Source organism: Pyrus communis, chromosome 17, assembly GCF_963583255.1.
Source record: "Pyrus communis chromosome 17, drPyrComm1.1, whole genome shotgun sequence".
NCBI lineage: Eukaryota > Viridiplantae > Streptophyta > Magnoliopsida > Rosales > Rosaceae > Pyrus > Pyrus communis.
The window spans coordinates 12,671,239-12,691,721 of record NC_084819.1 but is presented as its reverse complement, the minus strand read 5'-3'; the positions used below and the strand labels follow the sequence as shown (position 1 = coordinate 12,691,721).

At 36.8% G+C, this 20,483-nt stretch overlaps 2 protein-coding genes across 2 annotated transcripts; both read right to left on the bottom strand.

The window, feature by feature from the left end:
* Window positions 1–1,099: 1,099 nt before the first annotated feature.
* On the bottom strand, window positions 1,100–4,457 carry LOC137722023 (uncharacterized). The gene is made up of 3 exons (XM_068461028.1): window positions 3,867–4,457; window positions 2,880–3,047; window positions 1,100–2,785 (listed from the first exon to the last, which is right to left on the bottom strand). Exons 1-3 carry the CDS (start codon window positions 4,455–4,457, stop codon window positions 1,100–1,102), a joined length of 2,445 nt encoding a protein of 814 aa, XP_068317129.1.
* An 8,526-nt stretch (window positions 4,458–12,983) lies between these two features.
* Window positions 12,984–14,975, bottom strand: LOC137721768 (actin-depolymerizing factor 2-like). The gene is made up of 3 exons (XM_068460788.1): window positions 14,816–14,975; window positions 13,581–13,846; window positions 12,984–13,487 (listed from the first exon to the last, which is right to left on the bottom strand). Exons 1-3 carry the CDS (start codon window positions 14,816–14,818, stop codon window positions 13,337–13,339), a joined length of 420 nt encoding a protein of 139 aa, XP_068316889.1. The 5' UTR covers window positions 14,819–14,975; the 3' UTR covers window positions 12,984–13,336.
* Between the last annotated feature and the right edge of the window lie 5,508 nt (window positions 14,976–20,483).

The window sequence follows — 20,483 nt, the reverse complement described above, 5'->3', positions numbered from 1 at the left end:
TTCCTCTACACTTGGAAGTGAGAGGTCGTAGATTCGAATCTCATGAATGGCAAATTCGATGCCAAATTAGGCTGCTCATTGTGTGGTTTAGCCGAACTCCCTCTCCCCTTAGTGTAAAAATATCAATGTACTAAAAAAAATTCAAATTGAAAATGTGGATAAAGATGCATAAATCAATAAGTTTAATTAAAAATAATAATTGGAGTAAAAAAATACACTTGACTAAATTCAATAATAAATCAAATTGTTTGACCTAGATCAAAGTACCCCATTTTTTTAATTTAAAATTTTATAATTTGCAGTTAGCTATTTATATAGAATTTTAAATAAGACTCATAGTGATTTGAAAAGAAAAAAAAACATATATATATAAATATATGTTTTTTTTTTTTTTTAACAAAATCATGGTTTGCCATGTAAAAAGTTTGCGCACATATAATAAGAAATATAGTGTATACATATATAATGATGTATACATTCATCAAATCAACGAAGACAAAATGTACCACAAAAAATTGGTAGATTCTTTATCAAACACAGAAAACCTGAGTACATTCTCTAAAAAAACAAAAAAAAAACAAAAAAGAACCAAATAACATGGGTAAATTCACCGAATAAACCTCACATGAATACATTCTCAAATCAATCAAAAAAAAATAAAAAATACCCATATTCATAGTGCCCATGAGAGTATGTGCAAGCTATCCATAATCCTCATAAAAGATGGATAAAAACGTAACTAAGGTGATCTTCTAGCAAATGGGTACATTGTACAACGAAATACTAATGATACAATCATTCATGTATAGCAATGAAAACTAATCTGACCTAAACTACCGATTGTAGATGGAGAAAGAGAAACACGTTGCACAAGCCAAATAAAGAAAAACAAGTTGCACGAGCCAAGTAAACTACGCCCATATCTACAATTGTTCATGGCATTTAAATTTGCTGAACTTTGATCTAAGTGGGAAAGCATATATATTAGAAGTTGGAAGCAAGATCCTTTCTGTAATTAAATAATTAAAAACCTCTAACTAATAATTAAACTTAGTAGCTAGGAAGTCAAAGGTTTTAGTATATTAAAGTATGTGTGTATTCATACTATTACATGGCTTGAAGGGTCTTCCAATTTGATAAGTTCTTGAAACTCTTTCTCCATCTCTTTTACTTCCCTCAGCAGACTGCTGATGCAAAACCCTAATCCACCCAAACAAACAGTTACTTGCCCTCTAAGCTTCTGATGATCCTCTATTAATCCAGTCATGGTGGCAGTTTTGTTGGATAATTCATTGGAATTTTGAAGAAAAGAATCTACAATGCGTTCAGTCTCTTCCTTCTCTGAATCCAAAACCCTAGAACCATTTTCTCTTGCTGATAATGTTCCCGACTCAATGTCATGTTTGTCATGAACTGCAAGAGACTTCTTGGAAGCCAGCTCTTGGAGGCATTGCAGAGAATTCCCAATTTTTTTCTTGAAAATTTCCAAATCTTTCTCGATGCCCTTCATGGGTTTTTGGAGTTCTTCCGAATCAGGTTTGAAGCGCTGTAATACGAGTGATAGAGATTCTATTATGTTGGACATGATACTCAAAAGATTCCCCGTGTTAGATAAAGATCTCCGGAGCTTGCCATAACAGGCACCATTGAAAGGGATGAACCAGAAATTAGGCTCCAGCTGAGCTTCTTCAATGAACTTCTCTAACTTGTTGACATGGGATTTTAACTTGTTCTGATTCTGTCTCAACTTGGGACCAACTAAAGTGATTTGGTTTTCGAAAAGAACTAAATCTTTGATGCATTCTTGAAGGGATCCTAGTCCAAGTGAAAGTTTGAGTTTTGCCAGAGTTGCTGCTCTTGCAGGGGATGTGAGAATCTCTATGGTGATGAAACTGATCAATCCAATGACAGCCTCTGTGATTCTAGCAATCGCAAAATCGAGTGGAGGGCCATAATGTTTCCTGCCGAGTATTAGTAGTGCCCCTACAGCTGCTGATATTCCGCCAGCTTGACCATACATCCTGCTGTGCCACAGAAAGCTTGTGAAAACTAACCAAGGTAGAAGAGGTAAGAACCTCAAGTCCTCGACTTTCTTGAATATGAAGCAACACAAGATCCCGTAGATTGACCCCATTGCTGTAGATTGCGCTCGAGCATTTGCGAGAGTGAATGTTGCTTGTCTTCCCCTGACAAAACTTATTGCAATTGTGAGTCCTGCCCAATATGCTTCTCTCTTGTTAAACAGTAAACCCAGCTGCACTGCAAGGCCTAATGAAAGTGAACACTTAAGTGCAAATCGTAGACTTGTTCTGCTTGGTATAATGCACAGAAGTCTACTGCTCCATTTGGTACAAAAGTTGCTTTGATCTTGGGAACCGCTTGAGCTTTTGATGCCAGAGCACTCATGCTTGCATTCTTCAACAGCCTCGGTATTTTCTTGGAGAATTTTCAGACAATCAATGAAAAAGCAAGCCAATAAATCTTCAGGAAATATGGTTTCAAGGGACCAGAAGGCCTCATCCAAAGATCTTTCCTTTTTGTTTCTTGTGTAGAAGGGTGCAAAGCGCTCAAGTTGCTCAAGCTTGTCATGTATTTGCCTTTTCATGTCGTGTAAAGCATCTGTTTGCAGTTTCTTATTCATGGCCACAGGAAGGGAAGGGTATGAAGTTGCTGCTATTGCAATCCCTCTCAAGGGTATTTCAACTTCCTGCAATTTTTCTCGAACAGAAAAGCGACTACGATTGAGGATACTTCTGATTGTTGGTCTCTCCCACAGTAAGGCTTCCTGTCCAAAAGGAAACCACATTGGTTAAAATCACAATGTAAGCAGCGAAAACCCGAGCAGAGGATCCAAACTCTTGTACAGAAGGTAGTTTTACCTGTTTATGTTCGATCCTTCGAAGGAGCTTTTCTCCTGCTTCAGCCAAGGGCTTGGCCTGTAAAATAAAGTCAAGTGCAGCAGAGCTGTCCCGAGACAAGATTGCATTTAAATACAAGTCGAACCTTTTCCTAGCATTCTCGGCATATTTTTGGCACATTTGTCTCACCTGTAAATGTTACAAGCATTGCCGTTAGGCTCATCGTGACATGCTCGGGATTTTGGGGCGTGACAAGAAATAAAACAACTTGAAGGTTATATATCGCTCAATATGCGTATTTATTCTTCGTAAACATCATATACCGATTTCAACTCTTACCGAAATTTTAGTAAAACTAATGTGGTTGAAATCTCGAATTTGGACGGTGTAAGTTGCTAGAAAAAGAATGGAATTACGCGGCGGATGTGAAGTTGAAGATGAAGCCATTAAGGAATATAGAATAGATTGATTTTCAGGCAACGCAAAGAATATTAGGATCTATTCCTCCACTGACCCTTCTTTTTTGGGTGTATTTTCAATTTTTTTTTAAATCAAAATAGATGATTAGGCGATCACTGCCATAATATTATTTTCGCTTTTTTTTGTTTTTTTTGAGGAAAATATTATTTTCACTTAAAACTTTCCAATTTTTAACTAAATTTTAACTCAGTTCATTCAGAAGTTCTGTTACAAATTTGTATAGAAAAACCGAAAGATTACAGGAACCACATGACTTGAATCATCGTAAAATTTATAAGGGTACGATATTCTAAACTACTCTAATCTACGACAAGGGAGTTTCGAACTTAGATGCAAGGACGCACTGGCCTAACCTACATGAATCATCATGAAGTTTTAACTGTGAAAACTTTGTCGACAAAAAAAACTGTGAAAACTTCTCACCATCGTTTACAAGAATTTTAGGATCCATACAAAATGATGCAGACATATGGAAGACAAACAACACATGTTATAAATGTATACATATATAGCTAGATGTATATATACCTCGTCGTAGGCAAGGTAAGGAGACAACACAGCCGCCAGAGATGCCTTTTGATAGAAAAACAAGTTGGGAAACAACATAGCCCCAACAGATGCCGAGGCTCCAAGCATAGTACTCAATGACACCTGAATCGGGTGCATAAGTACCAACTCATCAGCTTCTGCGCAATGAATGGCAGTGCCTACATACACAATCACAATCTGCCCGAACGCAATCCGCTTAGACATCAAGTGGGTTGCTCCCGGCAGTGCCACAACAAAAGCGCACAAAGCCACTACAAGGGATGATACAAAGTAACTGAAGTGAGCCGGGCCTATTAGCTGGAGGCTCAGGATTGAAAGGATCAACACCTGAATACAAGCGTAAAGCGCATGCCAGAAGCCTCTCAGTGCCTCCCCCAGCGTCGCATCTGAGACGATGAGGATTGTGGTGAGGTAAGAGTATGCAGGGTAGGCAACTAAACGCCTGAGAGGCTGTGGACCGTAGAGGGTGGTGGTGTAGACTATGGTGCAGGCTAAGATGGTTCGAAACGCTGCTTGTAGCCTCAGGCACCACACGGCATAGGTCCAGCCCATCCTGGTGGCCGGAACCATTATCCGAAGTGTTGGGAGCCTCCAAGCTCACAGGTACAACTGAATGAAATGATGTGCTAGCTTAGCTAGATTCGACCCCCAAACAGTTTTACCTGTGATATGTGTTTGCTTTTAGCATGTAGTGTACAGCTAATGAAATGGTAATAGTAAAGTTTCAAGGCTTTGGTAGAAACTAAGATTTCAGATTTACCAAGATGTCAATGTACAATATATTTATAAAGAATAAGTTCCACGATCCTGTTTGTCTTCTTTATATCTCTCGCAAAGAGGGGTTCAAAGTAGAAAAAAAATCTGACTATAAAAGTACAGCTTGACTAAGATTTAGGATCATTGTTCTAAAAATTTACACATAGGCACTAGGTGGCTTGCCATCGTCCCGATTAATCCTTAGACGTTTAAAAATTAAAAAATGACCCCTAAACCTATCTAGGCACCCGCCTAGGTCGCAACTCTCATTTAGACAGAAAATATATAACTTTTATTTTGCATTTTATTTTTTAACAAATTGTAAGAGACTTGTTGAATACTTGGTTGGACACTCATTATATGTTTGTTCTCCATGTTTTCAATATTTCCTAATACTTTATAATCTATATGTCATTCTATTTTAAATTTATGTATCTCAATACAATTATATATTCTTTTATTATAAATAGATAGATTATTTGATAAATTTAATTAAAATTAAAAAAAAACTGCATAGTGGCTAGGCCCTTACTCATCGTCTGACTAATGCCTTTTAGAACCTTAGCTAGGAAGGTAGGAATCATAAAATTACGAAAAATCGACTTATGAGAGAATTAGGGATTTTAAGTTCTTAACTCTACACCCTGGACTTTCTCCCATGTTTCTTGGGTTTGGCTTTACTAATAGTCACTATAGTCCTTTTCCCAACCTACGTTAGAAACTAGAATTCCAAACGTTGGGTTTGTCTTCAGTAATACACTCTTTCTCCCAACAAACGGTAGAAACTAAACAAACTTAGGGTTGACCTTCTTTTTTAGCATGTCTAATTCTAGCGGGTGGTGTCCGATTAAAGCTTTTTACCTGTTCAAAATGCGCAGTATCCTTTCAATAGACGATTAACATGTGATGAACTGGTTAACGAGAGAATCTCTCCCTAATCGAATCCTAGCTTTAAACAGCTGTCTCCTTGGTCGCTCTTTAAGCCCAATTCTGGAAATTGAAACTTCACCTTTCTCACACTCCATCTTATATTTAGGGTTTCTCTCTATTTCTATCTATTCCACAAAGATTAGTTCCTAACAATAGCACAATCTCTCTCTAACTTATTCAGAAATTGGTAAAGCTGAATTACCTTTCTATGGGTAGTGTTTTAATCAAATCCCCTGTCTTATTTGGGAAACATGGATTGTTGAGGATCTGCAGAATGTTGGGTGGAGAAGCACTTACCCTACAAATGGGTCAGCACTATGGCAGTATTCCAAACAAATTACGTACTATTATGTGACAAGGTAAAGTACATGGCAGTGCATTATTAGTTTGAGTTTCGCCTCGGTGGCCTCCAAGTATAGGTTCTTCCTTCATATTGAGCTTACCTCGAATTTTAATTAAGAGATGATTCTCGTTCATCATTCTTTTCATTCTGCATAATGTTATTTATTTTTTGTCCTTTAATAAACAAGGGGAGAAAAGAAGTGGCCGAAATCACTTTCCTTTTGATAAAGATAAATAAATTTAATTGAATTGCTCTTAACTGCAGCTGAATACATGTTAACAATTGTATCTTGTTAAAAATAATATAAAGATACACTTCACTAAAGGGTGGGGATTCGAACTAAGTCGAACAATGGATCAATCAGAATAATTTGTTATCGCACTCACTAACAACAAGAGTCAAATCTAAAACCTACAGCTTACGCATGAAGAAGAATACTAACTACATCATAGTGCTAAATGAGAATGTATATTGTAATTTAAAGACAAATGGTAAACTTTCGTATGTAGTAAGGAATCACGCAAACATCGCCCTCTTTGTTTCTGGACCAGAATTCTAGTCATATATTCTTATGCTCCATAAATCAATGTAAAGGACTAATTTATATTTTTTTGGTACTATGAGACTAGTCACATATTCTTCTTTTCATATAGAAAAAAAGGTAATATTTAGTTTTCTTAAACTACTTGAGCCTAAAGAATTTAATTTTTAGTTTTCAAATCACAAAAATCCCTTTCAGATCACCAAAAGTGTTCCTAACCATGTTTGGAATAAAAATTTAAAAATTAAAAATAAAAAATAAAAAAGTTCTTATTGGTTCAAATAAGCACTTGAAGAGCTTTATGAAACAATCACCTGCTATGTGCTTTTTCAAGAAGCACTTCAAGTGTTTCTTTCATGAAGCGCTTGCATTTTCATTAAAAATCGTGTTTCTAATAGAAACGCTTCTAAACAGAACTGTTTCTTTAAAGCACTTCCAGCCAGGTGTAGAAAAACTGTGAGGTTTTGGTTCAAGAGTAATGTTATTCACACTCCCACTGTCGTCCTGCACTCCTTGTCTTTGTGTTCGACTGGCGCGTTCCTGAATAACGAAAAATACACTTGCACTGCAAACGAATTCTGTCGCGACCACGATCAGATAAAATAATGGATCATCAAAGTATCCACCCACTTGTGACCTAACCTAATAAGGCAAATGTGAATGCTAAATATTTTGTTCGATACAATGAGTTGCATAAGAATTTACCAGATCAAAAGAGAAAGAATATAGTTAAAGAATACGCCTAAGCATATCCTTGACCAGTCTTTCCAAAAACTTAAGCTATAAGCAGCTATTTTTTCTATATTCTAACAACAATTCACAAACACCCTCAGGAAAGAATGGCTAATACACTTGAAAAATAGTTTGCAATACATTTACATTCTCTGCTACGTCAGCGTACATTCTCTGCTACGTCAGCTTACATTCTCTGCTACGTCAGCTTACATTCTCTGCTACGTCAGCTTAGAGGATCGGGTACCAAAAGAACGGATGAATTCATTTCTGGGCATAATATTAAAATACCTCACAAAGTACCTGAACTCTCTTTTGCAGATGGGGAAGTAGACGACACGGCTTTTAGAAAGTCAGCAAATGAAAGTCAACAGTGCTTTGACGCATTGATTCCGTGCTTCTTAGCTCAGTTGCACATATCATCCTCCAAAATTCCTTCATCATGTTTACTAAATCTATGTTGCATCTTCTGTTCGACCAGAAGCTAATACTTGAAAGTTGATGTAGAATTGTAAGTAATGAGCTGATGAGTAAATAAGAAGTCCTTTAATGTTAATAGGGTATGCACTTAGTCTTCAAAAATGACAAGTGTAAGGCTCAAATATGTAAGGCTAAATTAGCCATGTGTAGTGATCCTAAAAGTTAGCTAGATGTGTGGCTGAGATCAAATGTGTTGTTTTGGATCCAGCTTAAAGCAAAACGGTTGTAAAAGAGTGAGTGTGTGCGTGCTCATTCTTGAAATATATGAAATACTTTTTGTCTCTGCAACTTCAGTAGAGAAGAAGAGCTTTCGCATTCCTCAATCTTTTTTTCTTATTGTTATCCTGCATAACTTAGCAAAAATACTAGACACTAACATGGCCTCAGAGCCAGGTTGGATCAACTGAGTCTGGGTGTGAATCTGTGAGGTCACTGAGCTAAATTGAAGCTCACTCAAAGCTCGTGAAGGTCGCTGGAGTTTCATTATCATTCAGGCCAAAGATGTCTAGATCTGGAAGCTCGGAGGTGAGAACTCCCATTTTCTCCGGTGATAACTACGAGTTCTGGAGAATTAAAATGGTTACGGTTTTCAAATCTCTGGGGTTATGGAATCTGGTAGAAAAGGGGATTACAACCCCTGATTCGAAGAAGAAGAAGGAAACTGAAGAGTCATAGGAAGATGCAATAGATGAAGAAATGAATGTTGTGTTCATGAAGGATGCGAAGGCTCTAGGAATCATACAAAATGCAGTCTCTGACCAGATCTTCCCTCGGATTGCCAATGCCAATTTAGCTAAGATGGCGTGGGATCTGTTGTATGGAGAATACCACGGTGGTGATCAGGTTAGATCAGTAAAACTTCAAAATCTTAGACGAGAATTTGAATATGCTAGGATGCAAGATGATGAATCTCTATTTGGTTATCTTACAAGGTTGAATGAATTGATTAATCAAATGAAAACATTCGGTGAATCTCTTTCTAATGAAAGACTTGTGCAAAAGGTTCTGATTAGTCTAAGTAAACCATATGATCCTATCTGTTTGGTTATAGAAAATACAAAATGTTTGGAGACTGTAGAATTGCAGGAGGTAATTGCAATCTTAAAGAGCCAAGAACAACGGTTTGATTTACATATTGTTGATACTACTGGGAAGGCATTTACATCTCTCTTAGTGAGTCCAAAGGGATAAAATAGAAGTGGAGCTCAATATGGTCCATCTCAGTTCCAGAAGAATTGGAATTCTAAGGGCAAGAAATGGGATTCAAAACCCAAATTCCAGCAAAAATTTCATGCTAGTCCTGCACAAAATGCACAATTAATGGGTCAGGCAATCACAAAACCACAGTGCAGGGTATGTTCTAAATTCCACTTTGGTAAGTGTAGGTATAAGGGAAAGCCTAAATGCTATAACTGTGAAAGGTTTGGACACTGGGCTCGAGAGTGTACTGCAGGCAAATCAGTTTAAAAGGCAAATAGTGCTAATCAAATAGAGGTGACAGGAAACTTGTTCTATGCAAATAGCAATATCTCTGAATATGTTGTCAATGGAGAATGGTATGTTGACAGTGGTTGCAGCAACCACTTGACTGGAAATGAGAAATTGTTGGTTGATATAAGGACAAATTTAGTAGGCAAAGTACAAATGCCAACTGGTGAGCTTATGAATGTAGCTGGAATGAGGACTCTAGTAATTGATACTAGTACGGGCAGAAAATACATCAAGGAGGTAATCTACCTACCTGGATTGAAGGAGAACATACTGAGTGTGGGACAGATGGATGAGCATGGGTATTATTTGTTGTTTGGAGGTAAAATGTGTAGCATTTTTTATGGTCCTTCACTGGAATGCCTTGTAATTAAAGTAGAAATGAAGAGGAATAGATGTTATCCTTTAGCATTCTTGCCTGATAATCATATAGCTTTGAAAACAAGCTTGTCTCAATCTACTTGGACCTGGCACAAAAGGCTAGGCCATCTGCATCTAAGAGGATTAAAACAACTCAAAGAGAAGGAAATGGTGCATGGACTTCCATATTTTGAAGAAGTTGATGAAGTGTGTAAAGGTTGTCAGCTTGGAAAGCAACATAGAGAGTGATTTTCGAAGAATCAGGCATGAAGAGCAAGCAATCAACTAGAGTTGATTCATGTGGATCTATGTGGACCTATGCAAAATGAGTCCATAGCCGGAAACAAGTATTTTATGCTTCTTGTAGATGACCGCACAAAAATGATGTGGGTTTACTTTCTCAGATACAAGTCAGATGAATTGAATTGCTTTAGAAAATTCAAATCTATGGTAGAGCTACAGAGTGGTTTTAAAGTAAAATGCCTAAGAAGTGACAGAGGGGGTGAATTCACATCTTGTGAGTTTAACAAGTTGTGTGAAGATGAGGGTATTCAAAGACAACTTTCTATGGCTTATACTCCACAACAGAATGGAGTTGTAGAGAGAATGAACAGAACTGTAGTTGAAATGGCAAAAGCCATGCTTCATGATAAAGGATTACCTTACTATTTGTGGGTAGAATCTGTACACACAACTGTCTACATACTGAATAGGTGTCCTACAAAAGCTCTCAGAGATATAACTCCATTTGAAGCATTCAGTGGTCGAAAACCAGGGATTGCACATCTTAGAATCTTTGGTTGTTTGTGCTATGTACACATATCAAGTGAGTTGAGACAGAAACTAGATGCAAAGAGTGTCAAGGGCATATTTGTAGGTTATGCCACTTGTGAAAAGGGGTATAGAGTGTATGATCCTCTTACTAAGAAACTTTTACGCTCGAGAGATGTTGTGTTTGATGAAAATGCAGCTTAGGAGTGGAAGAAGATCTCTAAGCATTATGTAATTATGATTAATCATGATGAGCTACCTGATATGCCTAAGGGTACATCACTTGAAACAACTCCTGAAGGTCAGAACTATGTCCAAACACCAAGCTTATTATCTTCTCATGAATCAGCAAGTGATGTGAGTAGCAATATGAGAAAATCTCAAGCTTTTGATCATACTCCATTGTTACTTTATGTTGAGGTCAAATTAAGCATGTTTTAAGAGCATCTCCTAAAGACATGTTAAATATGCCAACTACGACTAAATACATTAAGGTTTTCTCCAAGAGAGGTCATAATTGACGTGACAGCTGAATTATTCGACTTCTTACTTTCTAGTAATCGTTTTTTTTACAAGAAACGAAGATAGAGTCAATAGGATACGACTTTTAAACTATTTTAAATATTTTTTTTCTTAAAAATTGCAGTAAGAGGGCCCAATAAATAATAATTTAACACATTCATTAGATCACCTCCAATCCTTGCGTTAAACCTAAAACTTTTAATCTAGAAAATTTTGGTTTTAACCAGAAACAATTTTTTCCCTCAAACCCTTCTGGCTTAAATATTGAAAAATCACTAAACTGTCACCATGAAACTCCCAGAACAATATGAAAGAATATGAAACACATCAAAGATTTTTTTTTTTTTTTAATTATTTTAGCTGTTAGATTTAAATTTGGATATTTAGTTCTTTATTCTTACCGTTTGATTTGATCATATTAGATCTTAACCGTTAGATTCAATGAATTTATAAATATAAAACTAAAAAAAATACACATATATGATGGGCTAGTCCCACGAACCTAGGGCGAATCCTGGTCTAAATTTGCCCTATAAATGAGTTGGAGCAAGTTGGGGTAAATTTGAAACCCTAAACTTTAAGTTTTATTCCAAGAATTAGAATAGATCTTAAAATGAAAGAAATTTTGACTTCATATTCAAATGGCCACCTTAGCTTTCAAATAAAATTTTGACAACCCATATTTGACATCTCCTCTAAAAATGCTTAAGCCCTCAAGTTAGTAGTGCACAATGCACTTCCTGTGGATAATATATCACCTAAAAGGATCTAATGGCATCAGAGGTGTGGCAAAGTCACATGTGTTTGCTGTCCTAGTGCTAGATAAGATCGGAATTGAGTCCAAGTAAGTCATATGTTTAGTCTCAAGTCTGTCCCACAAGATAGGACGGATAAGACATAATATATTGATGTTTGGTAGCCAGATTTTGGACAATTTCGTAGAGTCAAGTCAAGCGAGTCATATGTAGTCTCATCCTACTAGATGGGATCATGTGTTAGAAGATTTTCCGATTTAATAACTCAAGGTAACAATCTAGTCTCAGCATTTAAAAATTCACCAAACAACAGTCTTCCACAACAATCTTATTTAACAGAAATAGTCTAGTCTAGGTCGAGCCGCTATCGTGTTATAGTTCTTAAGAATAGTTTTTTCTCTACCAAAATATATTAAAAAAAAATAGAATCAAGCATTTGAATTTTGAAAGAGAAAATTTCTAGTGTAACGGAATCTATGCATTAGCCCCAGGTGCAGAGCCATAAAGGGACTAGAATGGTCCCTGGTCTACCTTGACTTTTTTTTTCACATACTTGAATTATGCTTTCATCCATGGGCAATTTTCGTGCTCTCATTACCCCTTCCTATTAGGTTTTTTTCTTCACCAATTAACACAGCTTCCAAGTGGTCAAAACATACTAATGAAATGGAGAGAAATTGAAAAAAATCAACACCATTGTTACCGAGAAAACGAACATTATAATCGGACCACAAGACAATGGATGAGACAATAATGAAACGATGGCTAAGAAAAGGATTCGTGAGCGTGAGAGAGGGATTTGCGAGCATGTTGTAGCATTGTTTCAGGGTTGGCATTGTTAGAGGTGTTGTAGCATTTTTCTTTTACATTTTTCAGAGGCCCCTCCTAATCCAAAATGTTGGCTCCGCCACTAATGGCCTACCCTTACACGAAAAAGAATAGCTTAGGACCCCAAAACAGCTTATTGTACTACATCATTTTTTCGAATAAACAAGATTATCCACATTAAGGGATGGGAAAATGAGCTAAGCCTTACAAGGAACTAGCAATAACATACTTCAAATTTGTCTTTGACGAAAATTAAACCTAAAACCTCTCACTTATAAGTGAAGAAGAATATCACTACACCGTAATATTGTACCACGTCATATGATGCACAATTATAGGTCATGTGAGGTGAGAGATAAAGACAAGTGCATTACACCCGTGACATGACAGATCATCATCTTAAAACCACACCCAAGTGGTTCGTCGAACCGATCGACAGTTTACCCTAGGCTGCGCGCACCCAAAGCGTTGCCGCAACCATAAGTAAAAACATCTCTTACCACTTAGAAAAGATGCAGCAGATAAAAAATCCAATCAGATGCCAAGGTTGGTCATACAGATAAAGCCATTAAATAAGCAACAACGAAAGGTCACAAAAGCATGCTCCTTTTATACTGCTCCAAAGTAAAAATGACGAGGGTCATATACAACACTCGCAAAGAGGAAAGGTGTCGTCTAAACCCCACAAACAGCTACATATTAGTTTGTCGACATACAGCTACCGAAAGCAGCCACTCAACAGAGATAGGTTCTATAAAATAAACATATCATATGATATACCAGAAACCAGACACTTGTTTAAAACAAATAAGAAACGACAGCGAAACTTGGAAATTGATTCCATCATTCGCCAAGTCGCCATTTCCACAATGTATAAACATATCACGCAAGTAACGAAGGGTGCAGGGAAGAACTTCCCACCAGATAGCCTATGATTCATAATCTAGCTGGCACGGCTCTTAATGACATCGAGACCAATCTCAGTAGGATCAGTCGCTTGCAACTCGACCTGAATGCCATCGAGCTCTCTCTTGAATCTGTCTTTGGAGCTTGCGTAGATCATCTTGCTTCTCACCCTTGATGTATCAGGAGACCTTCATAGAAAGAAAGGAAAAACAATGAATTTATGTAAAAGATGATTAGATAACAGAGTACACAGTTGAAAATGATTAAAGAACCGGCATTACCAAGCAATGAAGAATATCCGACTTTTCTGGACACCTTCTGGTGTAAGAAAGTCAAAATCAAAAATAGCATATCGGCATTCATCAGCAGGAAGCTTCTCAGTGAACTGCTCATAGGTTTCCGCTGGTTCACCAACATGTTCAACCACAACCTGCTTTTGCTTCTCCTCAATCTTGAAAACTATGGAGCGGTAGGTCCTCTTTGCCTTAAGCTCCAAAAACTTCAGTTTGCAATCATCGTGCACAGCCATGCCAGATGCTGCGTTGGCCTGCAAATTGCATGCAATCAACAAACATCAGACAGCAACACTACAATTTTCCAACAGATAAATGAATATAGATTGAAAAGACGTTTTATCAAACTAAAATTAACAAAAGAAAATTAGTAAAATGGATCTTTACAGGGAAGAACAAGTCAAGTTCTCAACCAACCCATCATGTCTTATTTCCAATGAAAACACATAACTCGGGTGAAATGCGCACAATCTGTCTTATCCTTAGTATATCTTTTCATGATATGATGCTAAAAGTAAAATCTTTTGGTCCTCTAAAATGTCTTAAGCAACAAAAACAACCAATGTCAAACTTCTTTCCTTCGCGCCGTAGATAAAATCGACACAACAGTGCACCTTTGTTTGTTTAATTTTTGTCCGAAACGCATCAAATTGACTCGCACAAGCGTTAATACCCCCAACAATAACAGCTCAGCAAATTATATATAAACAAACATAAATGCTAAGTACTCGACAATTTTTCATGGTACCTACCAAGTACTCATTACTTTATTATATCATTGAGAACAAATATACAAATTAAATCTGGACCGGACCAGTTCAGACAGCAGATCCACAACATTCCCAATCATCAAGAATCAGATCAAATTCGGGCCCTAAAACGCGTATACAAAACAAACAGATCCAAAATCCAATCTTAAAATGCAACAAATCGTGATCAAAATTTCAACAAAAATCCAGATCTGAAAGCACGAGATGCACAGATGAACAGTAGATGAGCTACAAATTCTAGCCAATTTAGCTCTAAACCATCAGATCGACACAGCGAAGGCAAGAAAATCGAATCAACAAAACCGATGATCGATTAACCAGCCCAGAAATCGCAATCGGTCAAAAATCAGTGATTTTACTTTATTTTCTCTAAATTTTCTCGGCAGCCAAACAGAAAATACAGTCAGAAACCCTAGCCGAGCAAAACGGAGCTAAAAGAGTGTGAAAACTCACCATTTTTGCTGCCTGTTTGGTTCTCTGATGGCGACGAAGAAGGAGGAGAAAATATAGAGAAACGGGTCTCTCCTCCAATGGCGGCTCGGCTATCTTGTGTCTCGAAGGGGAAATGTCCAAGGGCCCTTTATATTCGGTGGTTCTCTGGATGCCAGAGGAATGACAACGTGGAGCTGATCGTATGATAGAAGAGCGGGTGATAGGCGGTTCCACCAATGGCGTGCCGCCACGACTTGTACGGGTCTTTGTCTGTGTACATGGAGAGATTTTTCAATCTCCCCACAACACGGACTAGTATGCCACTTTATTATACAATTTTTCAAGTCTTCTTTATATATGTCATTATGTGTCTATGTTCTCACACGCTAAAAAATCTCTAACAAATGTTGGAGTGGCTTGTTTGAGCCGGCTTCATTTGGACTCGCTTATGAAATATGGTTAATTTCTAATTTTAAGACACGTATGCAATTAGACTTAGAAGAAATCGATATCGTTGATGACAAATTTAATATTAATTTAATTATATAAAAAAATAGACAATATAAGATCAAAAATTTAGAACATAATAGTTTGACATAGTCATCTACGTCTTTATCCTTTTTCAGCCATGTAATTTCTTTATAAACAAAGAAGTCAGAATCTCCAATCTTTAAAAATTCAAATTAAAGATGATCAATCTAAATAGACAAAAAAAAAACTTTTAAGTAAACATAATTTTCAAAAGAAAAATATTAAACATGACAATTTCTTTCAATGAAAATTCTTGAACGTAATTTACCTTGAGTTGTTACGTAAAAAAGTGAGTTGCTCGAAAGTTTTACGAGTCAAATACATCAATGTTGAAAAATCGAATCTAATACAAGTTTGTACTGTTTCAAACCAATTATTGTCAAGATATAAAAGTGTCAACCCTTTTGAAAATAAGAAAAATTTGTATAACACACGGCCGACACTGTAACGACATTATCCAAATCATACAAGTTCCTCTCTCCAATGAAAGCTCAGGTCGGTCCTCAAAAAAAAAAAAAAAAAAAATGAAAGCTCAGGTCGGCTGGGTTAGCTCGGCTTGTAATTAACACGTTAAAAAAAAGGGCTAAATTAATAATTAGCCAGAAAAAATGGTAAAATCACGGATTTGGATCTCCTCCAGAGCCCAAAGAGGATCCTTCTGACCAAACATATGTATGTCGTTGGATTGTTATCCAACGGTTACAAACAATAAGATTTTTTAAAATTATAATAATTATAACCGTTAGATTTTCATCCAATGATCCACGTGTGTTGGTCAGGAGGAATCTCTCCTTAGACTCCGGAGAGGATCCAAATCCTAAAATCACACAAGGGCAGGTCCCACCCAGATTCTTTTTTCTGTGTCGATACAACGCTGCACTGCCCTTTTTTTTTTCTTTTTTTGTTAAAAAAGCTACACTGCATTTGATAAACTAAATTTGAATTATAAATCACCACTACTTTTATCAAGAAAAGAATAAAAGAAAAAGAAAAAAAGCAGCACATGAATGATCATAATCTACTAGTTTTAAAAGGCCCCCCCTCTTCTCATGAGGTATACGTTTACAAGTGATCTCAATAATTGAAATCCTAATAATTAAACGGTGGTGTTATTCACACATAGTTTTTTACCTTTCAGACTTCTTCACACAACCAATCCTTCCAATATTTTAAACGAATACCGTTGAAGTTGCATTCCTATGAAAATTGCACAACTATGGGAAAACGATGATTTCGAAGTCTTCCAAGTGACGTGCTATATACGTCTGGAAAGGTAAGAAGTAGATCTACAATGTTATTATTTTTTCAGAACACCAACGATCTTAGATTTGGCACTTAAAGCAGCTGAACAGCAAACCAGCACATCACAGCAGCACTATTAAATTGACAAATTAAACTATACCTGCTCAAAACGAACTGGAAGTTGTGCCATATGCCATAGCAACAATACAGATATTAGATTTTTGTAGAATTTTATGGAAAGTTATGTGGAGAACATTATCGTCGTTTTACCACTTGTAGTGCAGGCTAGAATTCGTTGTAGGATACCTCGAGTTCTTCCTCTGAACTCATATAAAATTACGCTCAACATTCTACAACAACCTGTGAGTTTAGGATACACACAATAATATCTTCGTTAATAAGGGTTCCATCCAATGCCCTGTCCGCTCTGACGAGCTAAAAACATCACTCGCAAAGTACTATGTGATAATTCCACATTTGTCCTCCTCCAATACTAGCTCGTAATGAAAAAACACGAGGGGTATACTGTATGGAGTAAGAAGTAAATTTTTAGAGAAATATGTACGTTGGGACGATTCTCAACATTCCCACACATTAATTTAGTACAACTCATACACCAAATGGCGGTTGTGGACCTGAATTCTCACAAATAAAAAAAAATCCAAACAACATATTACTCCAACTTAATCTAAAAAACATGTTCCTTGGATAACTATCGATCCTGAATGGGGTTTTCATACGAATTTTCTCTTGACAAAGTGTGGTGGATCGGAGTAAGTATGCCTTCATATTCTGGTCATGACTTAAACAGCTCAAATCACGATTAGCTGAACAAACAAACCCACGGTGCCACCACACCTTGTTGGGCTCTGGAATGGTCCGCAAGTACCATAAACCTTGTTGAGATATAGGTTTCCTATATTCATGGAGATTCCTACAATCTAAAGATTGACGTGTACTGCAAGTAATCTTAATGCTCGAGGACACAATATCTTATGTTAGATATCCTCTTAGGATTTTTGATGAATTCACTATCATATACTCATGGTGACCTTGCGAACACTTCATCAGGAATAAATGATTTGGGCAATTAAGCTTAGGCAACACGTCATTGTCTACAAGCTACAATGCAAGCATCAGTGATCCTTGTGGCAAACCATGCACATCTGGAAGACATGAAAAGTGTGTCTGCTACTCCAAACCTGCCTAAATTAGAACGTGAACCAACCCCGGTGCGAAGTAAAAGGCAACTAACATTATGCTCATGCATATCCGTCCACTTGATGGACTAAACTTGAAATCCTCATATAATTGGACAATGATGCTTACATCATTGGAAAGCTACATATGTGATATTTTCACAACATTTTACAGCTTATAATTCCAATCTCTAATGAAGAAAATTTCGTTGTTTTACTACGGACAACGCAAGCAGCGACTTTCTGCAGATTAGTCAAAGTTCACCTTTTCAGGTTCGAACTTCAACAAGCAATGCGCTCAAAGTACAAGGGTCTGGGGTATGAAAATAGTCCCTCACAAGCATGGAAGTTCACTTTCACGCTAAGGCGTTTAGAAGTGACATGAAAAACTATTTGAAGGCCCATCCGTCCAGTGAACAACCTCTGTACAAATCATGGTAGCGCTCCAAGAAGTAAGTTCTTTTAATTATTTGATTGTATCCAGATTTGACTGCAGGATGATACATACTTCTAAGATTCTTAAACAAGACTGGAGCATAGAATCATACTGGCCACGCGCATGAGCTACACTCCTACCAAATCAGCCTCTGACATGTTCAAGTTTAATTCCATTAATCGACCACAAGCCAAGTCAGCTTGGTCGAAGCAGCAATGTCCTATGCAATGACTTAGACACCTAACACAGGCCAATGTTGAAAACTACATATTCAAGACATAAAGCTCCAAAGTTAGGAATGATCTTTTCTAATCCTCGCTACGGATGGCCAATGAATGTGCAACCTTACCACCCTCACAGCATACTCTCATTCCTTCTTCAGGAATGTCGAAATTTTTCGATTCTGTCGTGACTTTGTTTGTTTTTTCTTGCACCATCTTTTTCGGTAAAAGAAATACCTCAAATTCCCACAAAGGCATAGCTTAGTCATGGCTTTGTCTTACTACTTTATAACTATACAAAAATTGACGTAGTCTAAATACTCAAGGTGCTAGTGTCAAAGGAGTCTCCTATAACTCATTCGGTGGTTAAAAGCTTGGTAGGCTCGAGCCTTATTAAGCGCGATTACATTAGGCGGACTTTGGACATTGTGACATAGTCGTATATAATAAAATAAAAGGTTTTTATCACAAATGGTCTTTAAAATTGAAAAATCAAGCAATGAAGTCCCTTAAAATAGGTGTCGCAAATCAATGTGGTACTTCCGTCACAATTCTGTTAAAAATTTTATTAAGTGTTGATGTGGCACATAAATGGGTCCCACAAAATTTACAGGTTTTTATCACAAATGATCCTTGAAATTGACTCACACCATCTAGATGGTTCTTGAAATTTACCCACACCATTAAGATGATCCCTAAATTGAAAATCGATGAATATAGTCCTTAAAAATAGGTGTCGCAAATCAATATGATCATTTCGCTACAATTCTGTAAGATTTTTTATTATGTGCTTATGTGGGTTTAATAATTAGTTTAAAAAGTTGTCTAAATACATTTTTGCACAATAATTTTTTTTTCTTATAGTAGGACCTACTCCGAAGAGAGAGCCCTTCAATAAATTTTCAAAGGCACAAGGCTTAACCAAGGCCTAAGAGGGGGTTTGGAAATAGTTTTCAACCAACAATAGACGCATCTCGGTTATAACCTCATTATCTCAAGACATACTTCGCCGTTCTTTGAGTCACCAGCCCACCAAGAAAGCACCAAACAAGCTCTCTAAGATTAAAGTTGTGAGGATGTTGATCGCTTAAATGTTAACGGTGATGTCCCATAAGAGTTGCCAATCAGTCAAGCCTTCACCAAAGGTGATCTCGATCCAGGTTTAATTTGGTGAAGCGTGTCAAAGTGTGTAAAGATGGGTGTATTGAGATTTTTTTTAGAGAATAGACAACGAAAGAGGTAGAAGAATGTGAACTGGGATTGGAGGTGATTGTAGGACTGGGTTTTTGGGTTCACAACTTTTTTATTAACTATTAAATTATTAAACCTATGTTGTAATTTTTTGAATTTAATTAGACTTGTGTGACCCATTATGTGTCACATCAGCACATCATAGAATTTTGGACAAAATTGTGACGGAATGACTACATTGATTTGGGACACTTATTTGCTGGGCTACATTGATCGATTTTCAATTTCAATGACCATTTTGATGTCGCATGTCAATTTCAATGACCATTTGTGACAAAAAATGGACTTATGTGACTCATTTATGTGCCACATCATCACTTAACGGAATTTTTAACAGAATTGTGACAAAAGGACTACATTGATTTGCGACACCTATTTTCAGGAACTACATTGATTGATTTTCAATTCCAATGATCATCTTGATGGTGATGGTCAATTTCAGGGATATTTGTGATAAAAACCTTAAAATAAATAAGAAAATGTTGATCGTGATGGTGACGTTTTTAACAGAAAACGTCAAGTCACGAGTTTTTCTTCAATTTTGCTCAAATGAGAGAGAAATATGAGCAATTTTGAATTTGACAGTCTGTATCTCCTGTATTTCTCATCCATACAGTACTCAAACAAATTCTTTCTTACCCGTTGAAACGAATAGGGTGGTCAGATGGTACCTAACTCGGTGATTTATATGTCAAATACATAGTATTAAGTTGGTCAGATAGCACCTAACTCGGATTTATATGTCAAATACATAGTATGGCTTGATTAAACCGATATGAAATTGACTTTATGCGTGATACACGAAATAG

Bases quoted from the DNA above. Each gene is read 5' to 3' on its own strand.
- LOC137722023 (XM_068461028.1), bottom strand. From the start codon at position 4,457: ATGGTTCCGGCCACCAGGATGGGCTGGACCTATGCCGTGTGGTGCCTG. The intron at 3,048-3,866 runs GTATATATACAT...TAACATTTACAG, and splicing joins CTTACCTTGCCTACGACGAG to GTGAGACAAATGTGCCAAAA. The intron at 2,786-2,879 runs GTAAAACTACCT...CCTTTTGGACAG, and splicing joins GAAGGATCGAACATAAACAG to GAAGCCTTACTGTGGGAGAG.
- LOC137721768 (XM_068460788.1), bottom strand. The intron at 13,488-13,580 runs GTAATGCCGGTT...CTTTCTATGAAG, and splicing joins CGGATATTCTTCATTGCTTG to GTCTCCTGATACATCAAGGG.